This window comes from Epinephelus lanceolatus, chromosome 22 (genome assembly GCF_041903045.1).
Source record: "Epinephelus lanceolatus isolate andai-2023 chromosome 22, ASM4190304v1, whole genome shotgun sequence".
Lineage (NCBI taxonomy): Eukaryota > Metazoa > Chordata > Actinopteri > Perciformes > Serranidae > Epinephelus > Epinephelus lanceolatus.
This window is the reverse complement of record NC_135755.1, coordinates 432,370-448,401: the sequence shown is the minus strand read 5'-3', so window position 1 is coordinate 448,401 and position 16,032 is coordinate 432,370. Positions and strand designations below refer to the sequence as shown.

At 41.7% G+C, this 16,032-nt stretch overlaps 1 protein-coding gene across 3 annotated transcripts in view; it reads right to left on the bottom strand.

Moving 5' to 3' along the window:
• Window positions 1–1,140: 1,140 nt before the first annotated feature.
• ctc1 (CTS telomere maintenance complex component 1) overlaps window positions 1,141–16,032 on the bottom strand; it is a 30,892-nt gene continuing 16,000 nt past the window's right edge. For 2 of the 3 annotated variants that reach the window (XM_078164208.1, XM_078164207.1), the window contains exons 21-24: window positions 2,164–2,219; window positions 1,923–2,079; window positions 1,722–1,836; window positions 1,141–1,589 (exon numbers count right to left, since the gene is read on the bottom strand). In XM_078164208.1, coding sequence (XP_078020334.1) covers window positions 1,495–1,589; window positions 1,722–1,836; window positions 1,923–2,079; window positions 2,164–2,219 — 423 coding nt within the window. In that variant the 3' untranslated portion in view covers window positions 1,141–1,494. The remainder of the gene's footprint in view (window positions 1,590–1,721; window positions 1,837–1,922; window positions 2,080–2,163; window positions 2,220–16,032) is intronic. The other variant, XR_013488530.1, reaches the window with a different exon arrangement.

Genomic DNA, 16,032 nt, shown 5'->3' with positions numbered 1-16,032 from the left:
AAACACACGATGATGATGATGATGATGATGAGGCAGAAACATCAGCACATGTTTTAATCTCCTCAGAGTTTTTCTACAAACATGAAATCAAAACAGTCAGTGTGTTTTAAATCAAAGTCAGTTCAAACTCTTCATGAAAACATTTTTAATCTTCCTAAAATGATCCTTGAGATTTATTCAGAGTGTCTGAAACATGTTGGAGTAAAACTGTGACACTGTGGCTTCATATTGATCTGGAATCATATTGATCCTGTTTATTGATCTCCTCTGTAATCAATACAATATAATATCATGTATAGGTGACGTCATCAAACCAAAACATTTTAACATGGTTCATCAGTTTATTCACAGTCAGCTTGGCCAATCAAAAACCAGCTGCTGGTTGTGTCATCTGTTGCTAGGCAGCAGGATGTTGATGTTGAAGAGCAGCAGAGAGTGACGGAGCTGCAGCGCCCCCTGCTGGATCTTCATCATCATCATCATCATCTGCAGGTATAAACACATCAACACTTCAGCTGTGTCGCATCTTAATAAGTTATGATATAGAGAATGTAACATTTCAGTCACTAATGATCGTACCCTGGGTTCCTCCTGGTGCAGGACCCGGCCTCATGTGGCTGAGTGTGTCAGCAGGTCCTGGATGATGAAGGCATTGATGCCATTGACCGACCCGCCCGTTCCCCAGACCTAAATCCAATTGAGCACTTTTGGGACATCATGTATCGTAGCATCCACCGCCGCCACATTGCACCATAGACTGTCCAGGAGCTGACTGATGCCCTGATCCAGGTCTAGATCCAGATCCACACAGTACTGAGCCACATCATCAGTTGTCCTGAGGAAATTCACACAAGTTGGATCAGCCTGTGATTTTTCCACTTTGATTTTGGGTTTGATTCTGAATTCAGTCCTGAATGAGTTCATGATTTTGGTTTCCATGGATTGTTCTCACATTATTTTGTTCTCAACGAATTACACGATGTAATCAGTGAAGATTTTCAATAATTTGATACTAATAATGATAATATATTGATAACCAATAAAAATGATCATAATGATAAAGGTAATTTCAATATGATGGATGATGGTGTTGCCATGACGACAGGTATCTGTGAGTGAAATCAGAGCTGAGACAGAGTTGATCAGAAACAGATTTAATAACAGTGTGTTGGAGGTTCAGTCTGTGACATCATCATCTGTCAAACAGGAAGTAGAACTGCTGTGTGATATGAACACATGAATGTCCTCATACAGAGCCAGTGTTTGGTTTGTCCACTCTGGGCTACTGTACAAACATGGTGATCTCCTCATAGGAGGACCTGCTCCCTCCAGTCAGGGTACAGGTGAGCTGGCTCCGCCTCTTCCTGTCTGTGTGTCAGTGTGTGTACAGGTGAGATCAGTCTGTGTCACAGACAGGTGTTGAGGTGCAGACAGGTGAGATCAGTGTGTGTCACAGACAGGTGTTGAGGTGCAGACAGGTGAGATCAGTGTGTGTCACAGACAGGTGTTGAGGTGCAGACAGGTGAGCTGTAGGGGCGGAGTCACTCTGGTCATGAAGTCTCGTTCTCCTCGACTGAACCTCTTCACCTCTGAAACAAACAACAGGAACTTGGTCAAGATGGCCGCCGCTCTGCAGGTGTTCACCTGACGGCCGTGTGTCAGGGAATGGAGGTTCATCTCTGTCGCCATGGTAACCAATGCTGTGCTGCGCGTGTGTTTACCTTCTGATCTCTGGGTGTTGTGTTTCCTGCAGGTGACACAGAGCTGACGACACGTGACATCACTGCCGCACACACACAACAGGAAGTGGACCAGAGGGTCATCGGAGTCACACACCTGAGAGAGACACACAGGTAAATACACACACGCTGTGACTGGTCCACTGACAGCTGCTGTGATGTCAAACAGGAAGTGGTACTGACCAGGCTCCGCCCCCGAGGGTACACTCTGATGTGACCTCTGACCCTGAGCGCTCTCTGAAGCCCCTCCCACTGAGAATCAGCCAATCCCAGCAGAGGACGAACCAGAGCGCCGGAGAACCAGACGTGAGCCTCACCTGTCCCGTCGTCCATCACCAGCCTGATACACACACACACACACATTATACACACGAGTAAAGTACACACACACCCACACTAACACACACATGGAGAAGACACTTACTTTGCTTTGGACTGAAAGACGGACGATGTTGAAGGACACTGAGGACAGGAACAAGTCTGACAGAGACACAGAGACACATCAGTCAGTGAGGGACAGGAAGTGTCCTCTGGTGGCTGCAGAGTTCATCACACAGTGAAGGAAGAACTCAGAAGAACACACAGTAGAACACACAGTAGAACACACATTGGAACACACAGTAGAACTCAGTAGAACACACAGTAGAACACACATTGGAACACACAGTAGAACTCAGTAGAACACACAGTAGAACACACATTGGAACACACAGTAGGACACAGTAGAACACACAGTAGAACACAGTAGAACACACAGTAGGACACAGTAGAACACACAGTAGAAATCAGTAGAACACAGTAGAACACACAGTAGAACACAGTAGAACTCAGTAGAACACACAGTAGAACACAGTAGAACTCAGTAAAACACACAGTAGAACACACATTGGAACACACAGTAGAACTCAGTAGAACACACAGTAGAACACACATTGGAACACACAGTAGGACACAGTAGAACTCAGTAGAACACACAGTAGAACACACATTGGAACACACAGTAGGACACAGTAGAACTCAGTAGAACACACATTGGAACACAGTAGAACACAGTAGAACTCAGTAGAACACAGTAGAACACACATTGGAACACACAGTAGGACACAGTAGAACTCAGTAGAACACACAGTAGAACACACATTGGAACACACAGTAGGACACAGTAGAACACAGTAGAACTCAGTAAAACACACAGTACAACACACAGTAGAGCACAGTAGAACTCAGTAGAACACACAGTAGAACTCAGTAGAACACAGTAGAACACACAGTAGAACACGCAGTAGAACTCAGTAGAAAACACAGTAGAACACACAGTAGAACTCAGTAGAACACACACAGTAGGACACAGTAGAACACACAGTAGGACACACAGTAGAACTCAGTAGAACATACCGTAGGACACACAGTAGAACACACAGTAGAACTCAGTAGAACATACAGTAGAACTCAGTAGAACACACAGTAGGACACACAGTAGAACTCAGTAGAACATACAGTAGGACACACAGTAGAACACACAGTAGAACTCAGTAGAACACACAGTAGAACTCAGTAGAACATACAGTAGGACACACAGTAGAACTCAGTAGAACATACAGTAGGACACACAGTAGAACACACAATAGAACTCAGTTGAACACTCATTAGAACACACAGTAGGACACACAGTAGAACATAGAGCAGAACACAGTGGGACACAGTAGGACACACAGTAGAACTCAGTAGAACATACAGTAGACACACAGTAGAACACACAGTAGAACTCAGTAGAACATACAGTAGAACTCAGTAGAACATACAGTAGGACACACAGTAGAACACACAGTAGAACTCAGTTGAACACTCATTAGAACACACAGTAGGACACACAGTAGAACATAGAGTAGAACACACTGTGGGACACAGTAGGACACACAGTAGAACTCAGTAGAACATACAGTAGGACACACAGTAGAACACACAGTAGAACTCAGTAGAACATACAGTAGAACTCAGTAGAACACACAGTAGGACACACAGTAGAACTCAGTAGAACATACAGTAGGACACACAGTAGAACACACAGTAGAACTCAGTTGAACACTCATTAGAACACACAGTAGGACACACAGTAGAACATAGAGTAGAACACACTGTGGGACACAGTAGGACACACAGTAGAACTCAGTAGAACATAGAGTAGAACTCAGTAGAACATACAGTAGGACACACAGTAGGACACACAGTAGAATCAGTAGAACATACAGTAGGACACACAGTAGAACACACAGTAGAACTCAGTAGAACACACAGTAGAACATACAGTAGGACACACAGTAGGACACACAGTAGAACTCAGTAGAACATACAGTAGGACACACAGTAGAAGACACAGTAGAACTCAGTAGCACACACAGTAGAACTCAGTAGAACATACAGTAGAACACACAGTAGAACACACAGTAGAACTCACAGTTGAACACTCATTAGAACACACCATAGGACACACAGTAGAACACACAGTAGGACACACAGTAGGACACACAGTAGAACTCAGTAGAACATACAGTAGAACACACAGTAGAACTCACAGTTGAACACTCATTAGAACACACCGTAGGACACACAGTAGAACACACAGTAGAACTCAGTAGAACACACAGTAGAACTCAGTAGAACATACAGTAGGACACACAGTAGAACACACAGTAGAACTCAGTAGAACACACAGTAGAACATACAGTAGGACACACAGTAGGACACACAGTAGAACTCAGTAGAACATAGAGTAGAACTCAGTAGAACATACAGTAGGACACACAGTAGGACACACAGTAGAATCAGTAGAACATACAGTAGGACACACAGTAGGACACACAGTAGAACTCAGTAGAACACACAGTAGAACATACAGTAGGACACACAGTAGGACACACAGTAGAACTCAGTAGAACATACAGTAGGACACACAGTAGAAGACACAGTAGAACTCAGTAGCACACACAGTAGAACTCAGTAGAACACACAGTAGAACACACAGTAGAACTCACAGTTGAACACTCATTAGAACACACCGTAGGACACACAGTAGAACACACAGTAGGACACACAGTAGGACACACAGTAGAACTCAGTAGAACATACAGTAGAACACACAGTAGAACACACAGTAGAACTCACAGTTGAACACTCATTAGAACACACCGTAGGACACACAGTAGAACACACAGTAGAACTCAGTTGAACACTCATTAGAACACACAGTAGGACACACAGTAGAACATAGAGTAGAACACACTGTGGGACACAGTAGGACACACAGTAGAACCCAGTAGAACATACAGTAGAACTCAGTAGAACATACAGTAGAACTCAGTAGAACATACAGTAGGACACACAGTAGGATACACAGTAGAACTCAGTAGAACATACAGTAGGACACAGTAGAACACACAGTAGAACTCAGTAGAACATACAGTAGAACATACAGTAGGACACACAGTAGGACACACAGTAGAACTCAGTAGAACATACAGTAGGACACAGTAGAACACACAGTAGAACTCAGTTGAACACTCATTAGAACACACAGTAGGACACACAGTAGAACATAGAGTAGAACACACTGTGGGACACAGTAGGACACACAGTAGAACTCAGTAGAACATACAGTAGGACACACAGTAGAACACACAGTAGAGCTCAGTAGAACATACAGTAGAACTCAGTAGAACATACAGTAGGACACACAGTATGACACACAGTAGAACTCAGTAGAACATACAGTAGGACACACAGTAGAACACACAGTAGAACTCAGTTGAACACTCATTAGAACACACAGTAAGACACACAGTAGAACATAGAGTAGAACACACTGTGGGACACAGTAGGACACACAGTAGAACTCAGTAGACCATACAGTAGGACACACAGTAGAACTCAGTAGAACATACAGTAGGACACACAGTAGGACACACAGTAGAACTCAGTAGAACATACAGTAGGACACACAGTAGAACACACAGTAGAACTCAGTAGAACATACAGTAGAACTCAGTAGAACATACAGTAGGACACACAGTAGGACACACAGTAGAACTCAGTAGAACATACAGTAGGACACACAGTAGAACTCAGTTGAACACTCATTAGAACACACAGTAGGACACACAGTAGAACATAGAGTAGAACACACTGTGGGACACAGTAGGACACACAGTAGAACTCAGTAGAACATAGAGTAGAACTCAGTAGAACATACAGTAGGACACACAGTAGGACACACAGTAGAATCAGTAGAACATACAGTAGGACACACAGTAGAACACACAGTAGAACTCAGTAGAACACACAGTAGAACATACAGTAGGACACACAGTAGGACACACAGTAGAACTCAGTAGAACATACAGTAGGACACACAGTAGAAGACACAGTAGAACTCAGTAGCACACACAGTAGAACTCAGTAGAACATACAGTAGAACACACAGTAGAACACACAGTAGAACTCACAGTTGAACACTCATTAGAACACACCATAGGACACATAGTAGAACACACAGTAGGACACACAGTAGGACACACAGTAGAACTCAGTAGAACATACAGTAGAACACACAGTAGAACTCACAGTTGAACACTCATTAGAACACACCGTAGGACACACAGTAGAACACACAGTAGAACTCAGTAGAACACACAGTAGAACTCAGTAGAACATACAGTAGGACACACAGTAGAACACACAGTAGAACTCAGTAGAACACACAGTAGAACATACAGTAGGACACACAGTAGGACACACAGTAGAACTCAGTAGAACATAGAGTAGAACTCAGTAGAACATACAGTAGGACACACAGTAGGACACACAGTAGAATCAGTAGAACATACAGTAGGACACACAGTAGAACACACAGTAGAACTCAGTAGAACACACAGTAGAACATACAGTAGGACACACAGTAGGACACACAGTAGAACTCAGTAGAACATACAGTAGGACACACAGTAGAAGACACAGTAGAACTCAGTAGCACACACAGTAGAACTCAGTAGAACACACAGTAGAACACACAGTAGAACTCACAGTTGAACACTCATTAGAACACACCGTAGGACACACAGTAGAACACACAGTAGGACACACAGTAGGACACACAGTAGAACTCAGTAGAACATACAGTAGAACACACAGTAGAACACACAGTAGAACTCACAGTTGAACACTCATTAGAACACACCGTAGGACACACAGTAGAACACACAGTAGAACTCAGTAGAACACACAGTAGAACTCAGTAGAACATACAGTAGGACACACAGTAGAACACACAGTAGAACTCAGTAGAACACACAGTAGAACATACAGTAGGACACACAGTAGGACACACAGTAGAACTCAGTAGAACATAGAGTAGGACACACAGTAGAAGACACAGTAGAACTCAGTAGCACACACAGTAGAACTCAGTAGAACATACAGTAGAACACACAGTAGAACACACAGTAGAACTCACAGTTGAACACTCATTAGAATACACCGTAGGACACACAGTAGAACACACAGTAGAACTCAGTAGAACACACAGTAGAACTCAGTAGAACATACAGTAGGACACACAGTAGAACACACAGCAGAACTCAGTTGAACACTCATTAGAACACACAGTAGGACACACAGTAGAACATAGAGTAGAACACACTGTGGGACACAGTAGGACACACAGTAGAACATACAGTAGGACACACAATAGAACACACAGTAGAACTCAGTAGAACATACAGTAAAACTCAGTAGAACATACAGTAGGACACACAGTAGGACACACAGTAGAACTCAGTAGAACATACAGTAGGGCACACAGTAGAACACACAGTAGAACTCAGTAGAACACAGTAGAACATACAGTAGGACACACAGTAGGACACACAGTAGAACTCAGTAGAACATACAGTAGGACACACAGTAGAAGACACAGTAGAACTCAGTAGCACACACAGTAGAACTCAGTAGAACATACAGTAGGACACACAGTAGAACACACAGTAGAACTCACAGTTGAACACTCATTAGAACACACCGTAGGACACACAGTAGAACACACAGTAGAACTCAGTAGAACACACAGTAGAACTCAGGAGAACATACAGTAGGACACACAGTAGAACACACAGTAGAACTCACAGTTGAACACTCATTAGAACACACCGTAGGACACACAGTAGGACACACAGTAGAACACACAGTAGAACTCACAGTTGAACACTCATTAGAACACACCGTAGGACACACAGTAGAACACACAGTAGAACTCAGTAGAACACACAGTAGAACTCAGGAGAACATACAGTAGGACACACAGTAGAACACACAGTAGAACTCACAGTTGAACACTCATTAGAACACACCGTAGGACACACAGTAGGACACACAGTAGAACACACAGTAGAACTCACAGTTGAACACTCATTAGAACACACCGTAGGACACACAGTAGAACACACAGTAGAACTCAGTAGAACACACAGTAGAACTCAGTAGAACATACAGTAGGACACACAGTAGAACATACAGCAGAACTCAGTTGAACACTCATTAGAACACACAGTAGGACACACAGTAGAACATAGAGTAGAACACACTGTGGGACACAGTAGGACACACAGTAGAACTCAGTAGAACATACAGTAGGACACACAATAGAACACACAGTAGAACTCAGTAGAACATACAGTAAAACTCAGTAGAACATACAGTAGGACACACAGTAGGACACACAGTAGAACTCAGTAGAACATACAGTAGGACACACAGTAGAACACACAGTAGAACTCAGTAGAACACACAGTAGAACATACAGTAGGACACACAGTAGGACACACAGTAGAACTCAGTAGAACATACAGTAGGACACACAGTAGAAGACACAGTAGAACTCAGTAGCACACACAGTAGAACTCAGTAGAACATACAGTAGGACACACAGTAGAACACACAGTAGAACTCACAGTTGAACACTCATTAGAACACACCGTAGGACACACAGTAGAACACACAGTAGAACTCAGTAGAACACACAGTAGAACTCAGGAGAACATACAGTAGGACACACAGTAGAACACACAGTAGAACTCACAGTTGAACACTCATTAGAACACACCGTAGGACACACAGTAGGACACACAGTAGAACACACAGTAGAACTCACAGTTGAACACTCATTAGAACACACCGTAGCAGATCTTCCGGATGAGCACATGCGGGATATGCGGCTGTGATGATACTCTCCGGCATAACCCCCCCAAAGATTTGTTATTTTGGAAATCTGCTTGAACTTTTCCCATGAGAAACTAGCAGTTGCTTATCTGGAAGAAGGTGGAATGAATTTGCGCTCCGGTGCGATCACCGAGGTGGCAAAAATTAAAGAGAGAAAGGACAAACACGGACAACAGCAAACAATCAGAATGGCGAGCGTGAAGGAAGACGCCAGGAAAAGTTTGGAAAGACTGGTGCTGAGTATAAAAGATGATATTGCTGCACAAATCAAGGACTTCAGGTCGGACTTTCATCAACGATCAGATGAAACGAAAGAAGAGCTCCAGAATTTAAGAACAGAGGTGAGAGAGATGCAAACAGCGCTTAACGGCGCAAACGAAAATATCCTGGCTGTTGAACAAAGAGTGAATAAGCTGGAGGAGAACGAGATGGTTAACGCCAGAGCATTAACCCACCTGTTGCAGCAAGAAAAGCACTTGGTGGAAAAATGGAATACTTGGAAAACAAATCTAGACAGAACAACATCAGGATCCACCAGGTGAAAGAGGGAGCAGAGGGAGGCGACATTGTTAAGTTTTTAAAGATACTGATATCGGAGAAGCTGGAGATACCAGCGGCACAACTTGACATTGTCGCTGCACACCGATCGCTTCAGAGGAAACCTACACACAGTGGAGCAGCTCCACGCTCAATCATAGCCAAATTTCTGACATGGGACACACGTCAAAGAGTCCTCTGTGCGGCGTGGGCCAAGAGAGTAATAAGGTATGAGGACAGCCGGATTTTCTTTGATCAAGATTATTCTTCTAAAATACAAAAAGAGAGAAGCCTGTATGCCCCAATAAGGAAAGAGTTACGAGAAAAAGGGGTGAAATCGTATATTATCTACCCATCAAAGTTAAAGGTCTTTGACAACGAGGGATCGCAGACGTATAACTCGGCGAGGGAGGCAGCGGCAGCCCTTCACGCACGAGGCATCGTCAGCGGAGTTCAACACCCACAAGGAGACCAGGGAGCCAGGGCACAGGCCGGAGACGCACCAGCTGCAGCATCGTTTGAAGAGCGTAGGAGGCAGAGAGAAGAATATAGGACTGCTGAAGACCTGCTGAAGGAGTTGAGAGGAACACTTATAAGTTGAGCCTTAAAGGTACTGTGACTGAACTTGCCTTACTTACACACAAATACGTATATTGGCAAAGACACGCACATGCACGCACACGCACACACACACACACACACACACACACACACACACAAATACACAACCTGGTAGCGCAAAGATGAAGAAAGGACATGGATATAACTCTTTCCTTTTTCTTTTTTTTTTCTTTCTTCTCTTTGCTTTAAAAAGCGGGGAGAGGAGAGAGGAAGGGAGGAGAAGGGGGGAAGAAGAAGGGAAAAGGGAAAAAAAACACGTTTATGCGTGTGGAAACTGAAACCCACCTCAGTAAGATACGTGGGAGTTTGTTTTTGAGAGGGGGGGGCAGGAGGGGGTATTCACAGTGACATGAATGATGCAGCTTGTGTTTGGTAAGCTGCTGTTGCTTTTTCAACTGAGGCAGTTCTTAGTGGAGGCCCCAGATTCCTATATTTTTCTTAGGAATCATCAATCTACAGGCAGTCTTGTAGGGACTGCTACCTTTGGAAGTCAGGTTTTTGTTTTGATTTTTGTTAAGGGAATTTATGTGTGTTGCTCACTTTTTATGGTTAATGACAATGAGTTGAAAAATAGTAGGACCAAGGATATATTAACTAATAACAAGGAAGATGTAAAAAATGATAATCAACTGTACTTATCAAACCCCTCTCTGAATAAATGAAAGTTTTAAATGTAATCTCGTACAATGTGAATGGTATCAACAACCCAATTAAGCGCAAGAAACTATTAGTAAAGCTCAAAAAAGAAAAGGGAGATATAATTTTTTTACAAGAGACACATCTAGTGAAATCAGATCATGAAAAGCTTAAGAAACTTGCAAATGCCCAGGTATATTACTCTTCATATAATAATGCCACAAATAGGTTTTATATTGAAGAAAGTAACTGCTGATAAAGAAGGCAGATATGTGATGGTCATGGGAATGATTGAAGATGTAATGGTTTCATTTATGAATGTTTATAATCCTCCTGAAGAAGGTCCAGACTTAATTAAAAAGGTTGTTGAAATGATTGTACTGGAAAGTCAAGGAGTTACTATTGCTGCAGGTGACTTCAACCTCATAATGGACCCAAGTAAGGACACACAGTCTTAGACTACATAGTTCAAATCAAGCAGCTAAAATAATGAGAGGAGCAGTGAAGGAAATAGGGCTGACAGATGTATGGAGAGCCCTCCACCCGAAAGAGAGAGACTACACTTTTTTTTCAAAATCTTTTTGTAAATATTCAAGGCTGGATCACTTTTTCATGTTTAAGAACCACATATCAATGGTTGCAGAATGCCACATAAGCAAAATTACATTGTCTGACCACGCTTTGATATCTCTAAAACTAAACCTTGACTTAGAGAAAGGTCAGAGGACATGGAGGTTAAACAACTCCCTGCTACAAATAGATGACTTCAAGACTAAAATAAAATCAGTCAGCAAAAATTACTTAGAGATCAATGATACAGGGGAAGTAGACCCACTTATATTGTGGGAGGGAATGAAAGTTGTTTTGAGAGGGGAAATTATATCATTTGCCTCGTACAAGAAGAAAGAAAGGGAGAAAAGAACAAAGGAACTAGAGCAATCAATTAAGACATTAGAACTTAAGCACAAGGAGACAGGTTGTAGCTCTGACTTGCAATCTCTAAATAAACTTAGAAATGAACTGGATGGACAATTAACTACTGAAGCAGAGAAAGCTCTGACTTTTACAAAACAGAAATACTTTGACAGCAGGGCAAAAGCAATGAAAAACCTGGCCTATAAATTAAAAAAACAACAGGAAAAATCAAATCTAGTAGCAATCAAAAATCAAACAAGGGAAGTAATTGTTAAAGGCAAGAGGGCTATCGCACAAGAATTTGCAAACTATTATGAACAACTGTATAGTTCAGGCAATAATTTGACTCAGCAAAATGGAGTTAAAGAATATCTATCTGGAATAATCTTACCGCAAGTAACTGAGGAACAAAATGCAAATTTGACAGCAGCGATTACCCCAGAAGAGATTATGGTGGTGATAAAAAAGTTAAAAAAGGGAAAATGCCCAGGAAGTGATGGTTTTACAGGTGAATTTTTTTAAAGAATTTAGCAAAGAACTATTGTCAGTTTTGGAGAGAGCCTTCAATTGGGCGTTAAATCATAGTCATTGGGCAAATACGTGGTGTAACTCCATAGTCACAGTTATACATAAAGAAGGGAAAGACCCTACAAGTTGTGGATCCTATAGACCAATAACTTTATTAAATGTGGATCAGAAGCTACTAAGCAGCATCATAGCAAATAGATTATCAAAGATTATCCCACTCATCATAGATCCTGACCAGACTGGTTTTATTCCAGATAGATATTTATCAGACAATGTAAGACGAACATTGAATATAATAGACTTCTCAAAGAAAATGAACATTCAAACGCTGATTCTTACTCTAGATGCCGAAAAAGCTTTTGATAGGGTGTCATGGCCTTTTATATTTGAAACTTGCAGTAAATTTGGCTTTCATAACACCTTTATCAAATGGCTTCGAGCTATGTACAGTATTTCAAAAGCACAGATTAGAGTAAACGGGACTCTGTCTGACAGTTTCGAATTACAATGGGGAACAAGACAGGGCGATCCTCTATCCCCTTTAATTTTTGCAATTTGTATTGAACCCCTGGCAGCATATATTAGAGCAACTAATGAAATTGAGGGTGTGAAAATAGCAGAGCAATCTCAAAAACTGGCTTTATATGCTGATGACGTGGTTTTATATCTTACAAGCCTAGAACAATCACTACCAGCTCTTATGCATGTCATTGATAACTATAGTAATGTGTCAGGATATAAACTAAATATACAGAAGTGTGAAGCAATGGTTATAGGAGCCCCAGTAAGCAGAGAGGTGAAGAGTAATTACTTATGGCAGTGGGATATGGACAGAATTAAATACCTGGGAACTGTGCTACCAGAGAATAACAAATTATTGTACCAGCTGAATTATAAATGTTTGGAAGCACATGTTAGACAGGACATGAATAGGTGGAAATCAGCCATATGGTCTTTGGGTAGAGGCAATTAGAATGAATGTACTCCCTCGTTTTCTGTTTTTATTCCAGACAATACCACTATATGTATGTGCAAACACTTTCAAAATCTGGGATACAATGATTGGTAGATTTATATGGGATGATAAAAAACCGAGAGTTAAAATGAAGACCTTGAAAATGGCCAAAGAGAAGGGGGGACTTGCTCTCCCAAACCTGAAGCACTATTATATGGCAGCGCAAATGCAGCACATACGCACTTGGTTAAATTATAACTCAGAAGCAAAGTGGAGAACGATGGAGATGTTTATGTGTCAGGGTCCAATAAAAACGATTCCTTTCTGTACAGAATACCAACGAAAAGTACCAGTAAAAGATAATACATCAATCAGAAACACTCTGGAAATTTGGGCTAGAATTAAAAACACTGTTGAAATAAAGAAAGATTTAGTGGCTCTGAGAGAGATAAAAGAAGACCCCGAATTCATGCCTAACAAAACTGATGAAGCCTTTGACATTTGGGCACAAAAGGGATTGACCATTTTTGGACAGTGCTTAAACGAGAAGGGATTAATATCATTTGAATCTTTAAGCAAAGAGTATCATTTGCCACATTCCCACTTCTTCCTGTATTTACAAATAAGAAGCTATATTCAAAACAGTGAAATAAAAAGCAAGACCAGCAGAGATTTACATCCACTGGTACAATTTTTGATAAAGAATTATGATAAAATTAAAGTCCCACATCAAATCTCGGCTGTATATACCATTTTGGAAAATAACTGTGAACATCAAGATACAAAGGCAAAACTGAAATAGGAAGAAGAATTGAATATAGGCATATCAGAGGAGAGCTGGAGGGAAATGAATCAGAATGTCCATACAACTACTGTATCGCCGTACTGGAGAGAATATGCATGGAAAATACAATCACGATACTTTATAACACCGGTGCAGCAAGCTAAATATAACAATAAAATATCATCAAGCTGCTGGAGGGAATGTGGCGAATCATACGCTAATGTTCAACATAATTCTGGTCATGTCCTGTACTGCAAATATTCTGGGAAAATGTACAGAAAGAAATCAGTCATATTTTAAGATGTGCTGTTCAATTAAACACAGACTATATGTTGTTAGGAAGGACCATAGACACACCTCATGAGGAAAATGATAACTACTTGCTTAGGGTGCTGCGTATAACCGTTCTAAAACAAATCACCAGACACTGGCTTCACATAGTAGAACTCAGTAGAACTCAGTAGAACACAGTAGAACACACAGTAAAACACAGTAGAACTCAGTAGAAAACACAGTAGAACACACAGTAGGACACACAGTAGGACACACAGTAGAACATACAGTAGAACACAGAGTAGAACACACTGTGGGACACAAAGTAGGACACACCACAGAACACACAGTAAAACTCAGGAGAACACAGTAGAAGACACAGTAGAACACCATAGAACACAGTAAAACACACAGTAGAAAACCATAGAACACACAGTAGAACACCGTAGAAAACGCAGTAGAGCACACACAGTAGAACACACAGTAGAACACACAGTAGCGCACAGTAGAACTCAGTAGAACTCAGTAGAACACACAGTAGAACACCATAGAACACAGCAAAACACACAGTAGAAAACCATACAACACACAGTAGAACACCGTATAACACGCAGTAGAGCACACACAGTAGAACACACAGTAGTGCACAGTAGAACTCAGTAGAACACAGTAGAACACACAGTAGAATGCAGTAGAACACACAGTGGGACACACAGTGGGACACAGCAGAACACACAGCAGAACTCAGTAGAACACATAGTAGAACGCAGTAGAACACACAGTAGAACATACAGTAGAACACAGTGGGACACACAGTAGATCACACAGTAGAACACACAGTAGAACGCAGTAGAACACACAGTAGAACACACAGTAGAACATACAGTAGAACGCAGTAGAAAACACAGTAGAACACAGTGGAACACACAGTAGAACACATAGTAGAACACACAGTAGAATGCAGTAGAACACACAGTAGAACATACAGTAGAACGCAGTAGAACACACAGTAGAACACACAGTAGAACATAGAGTAGAACGCAGTAGAAAACACAGTAGAACACAGTAGAACACACAGTAGAACACATAGTAGAACACACAGTAGAACGCAGTACAACACACAGTAGAACACACAGTAGAATGTAGTAAAACACAGTAGAACACACAGTAGAACACAGTAGAACACACAGTAGAACACACAGTAGAACGCAGTAGAACACACAGTAGAACACAGTAGAACACACAGTAGAACTCAGTAGAACACACAGTAGAACACACAGTAGAACGCAGTAGAACACACAGTAGAACTCAGTAGAACACACAGTAGAACACACAGTAGAACACAGAGTAGAACACACAGTGGGACACTCAGTAGAACACACAGTAGAACACAGTAGAATGCAGTAGAACACACAATAGAACACAGTAGAACGCAGTAGAACACAGTAGAACACACATTGGAACACACAGTAGGACACAGTAGAACTCAGTAGAACACACAGTAGAACTCAATAGAACACACAGTAGGACACACAGTAGAACACACTGTGGGACACACAGTAGGACACAGTAGAACTCAGTAGAACACACAGTAGAACACACATTGGAACACACGTTGGAACACACAGTAGGACACAGTAGAACTCAGTAGAACACACAGCAGAACTCAGTAGAACACACAGTAGGACACACAGTAGAACACACTGTGGGACACACAGTAGGACACAGTAGAACTCAGTAGAACACACAGTAGGACACAGTAGAACACACAGTGGGAC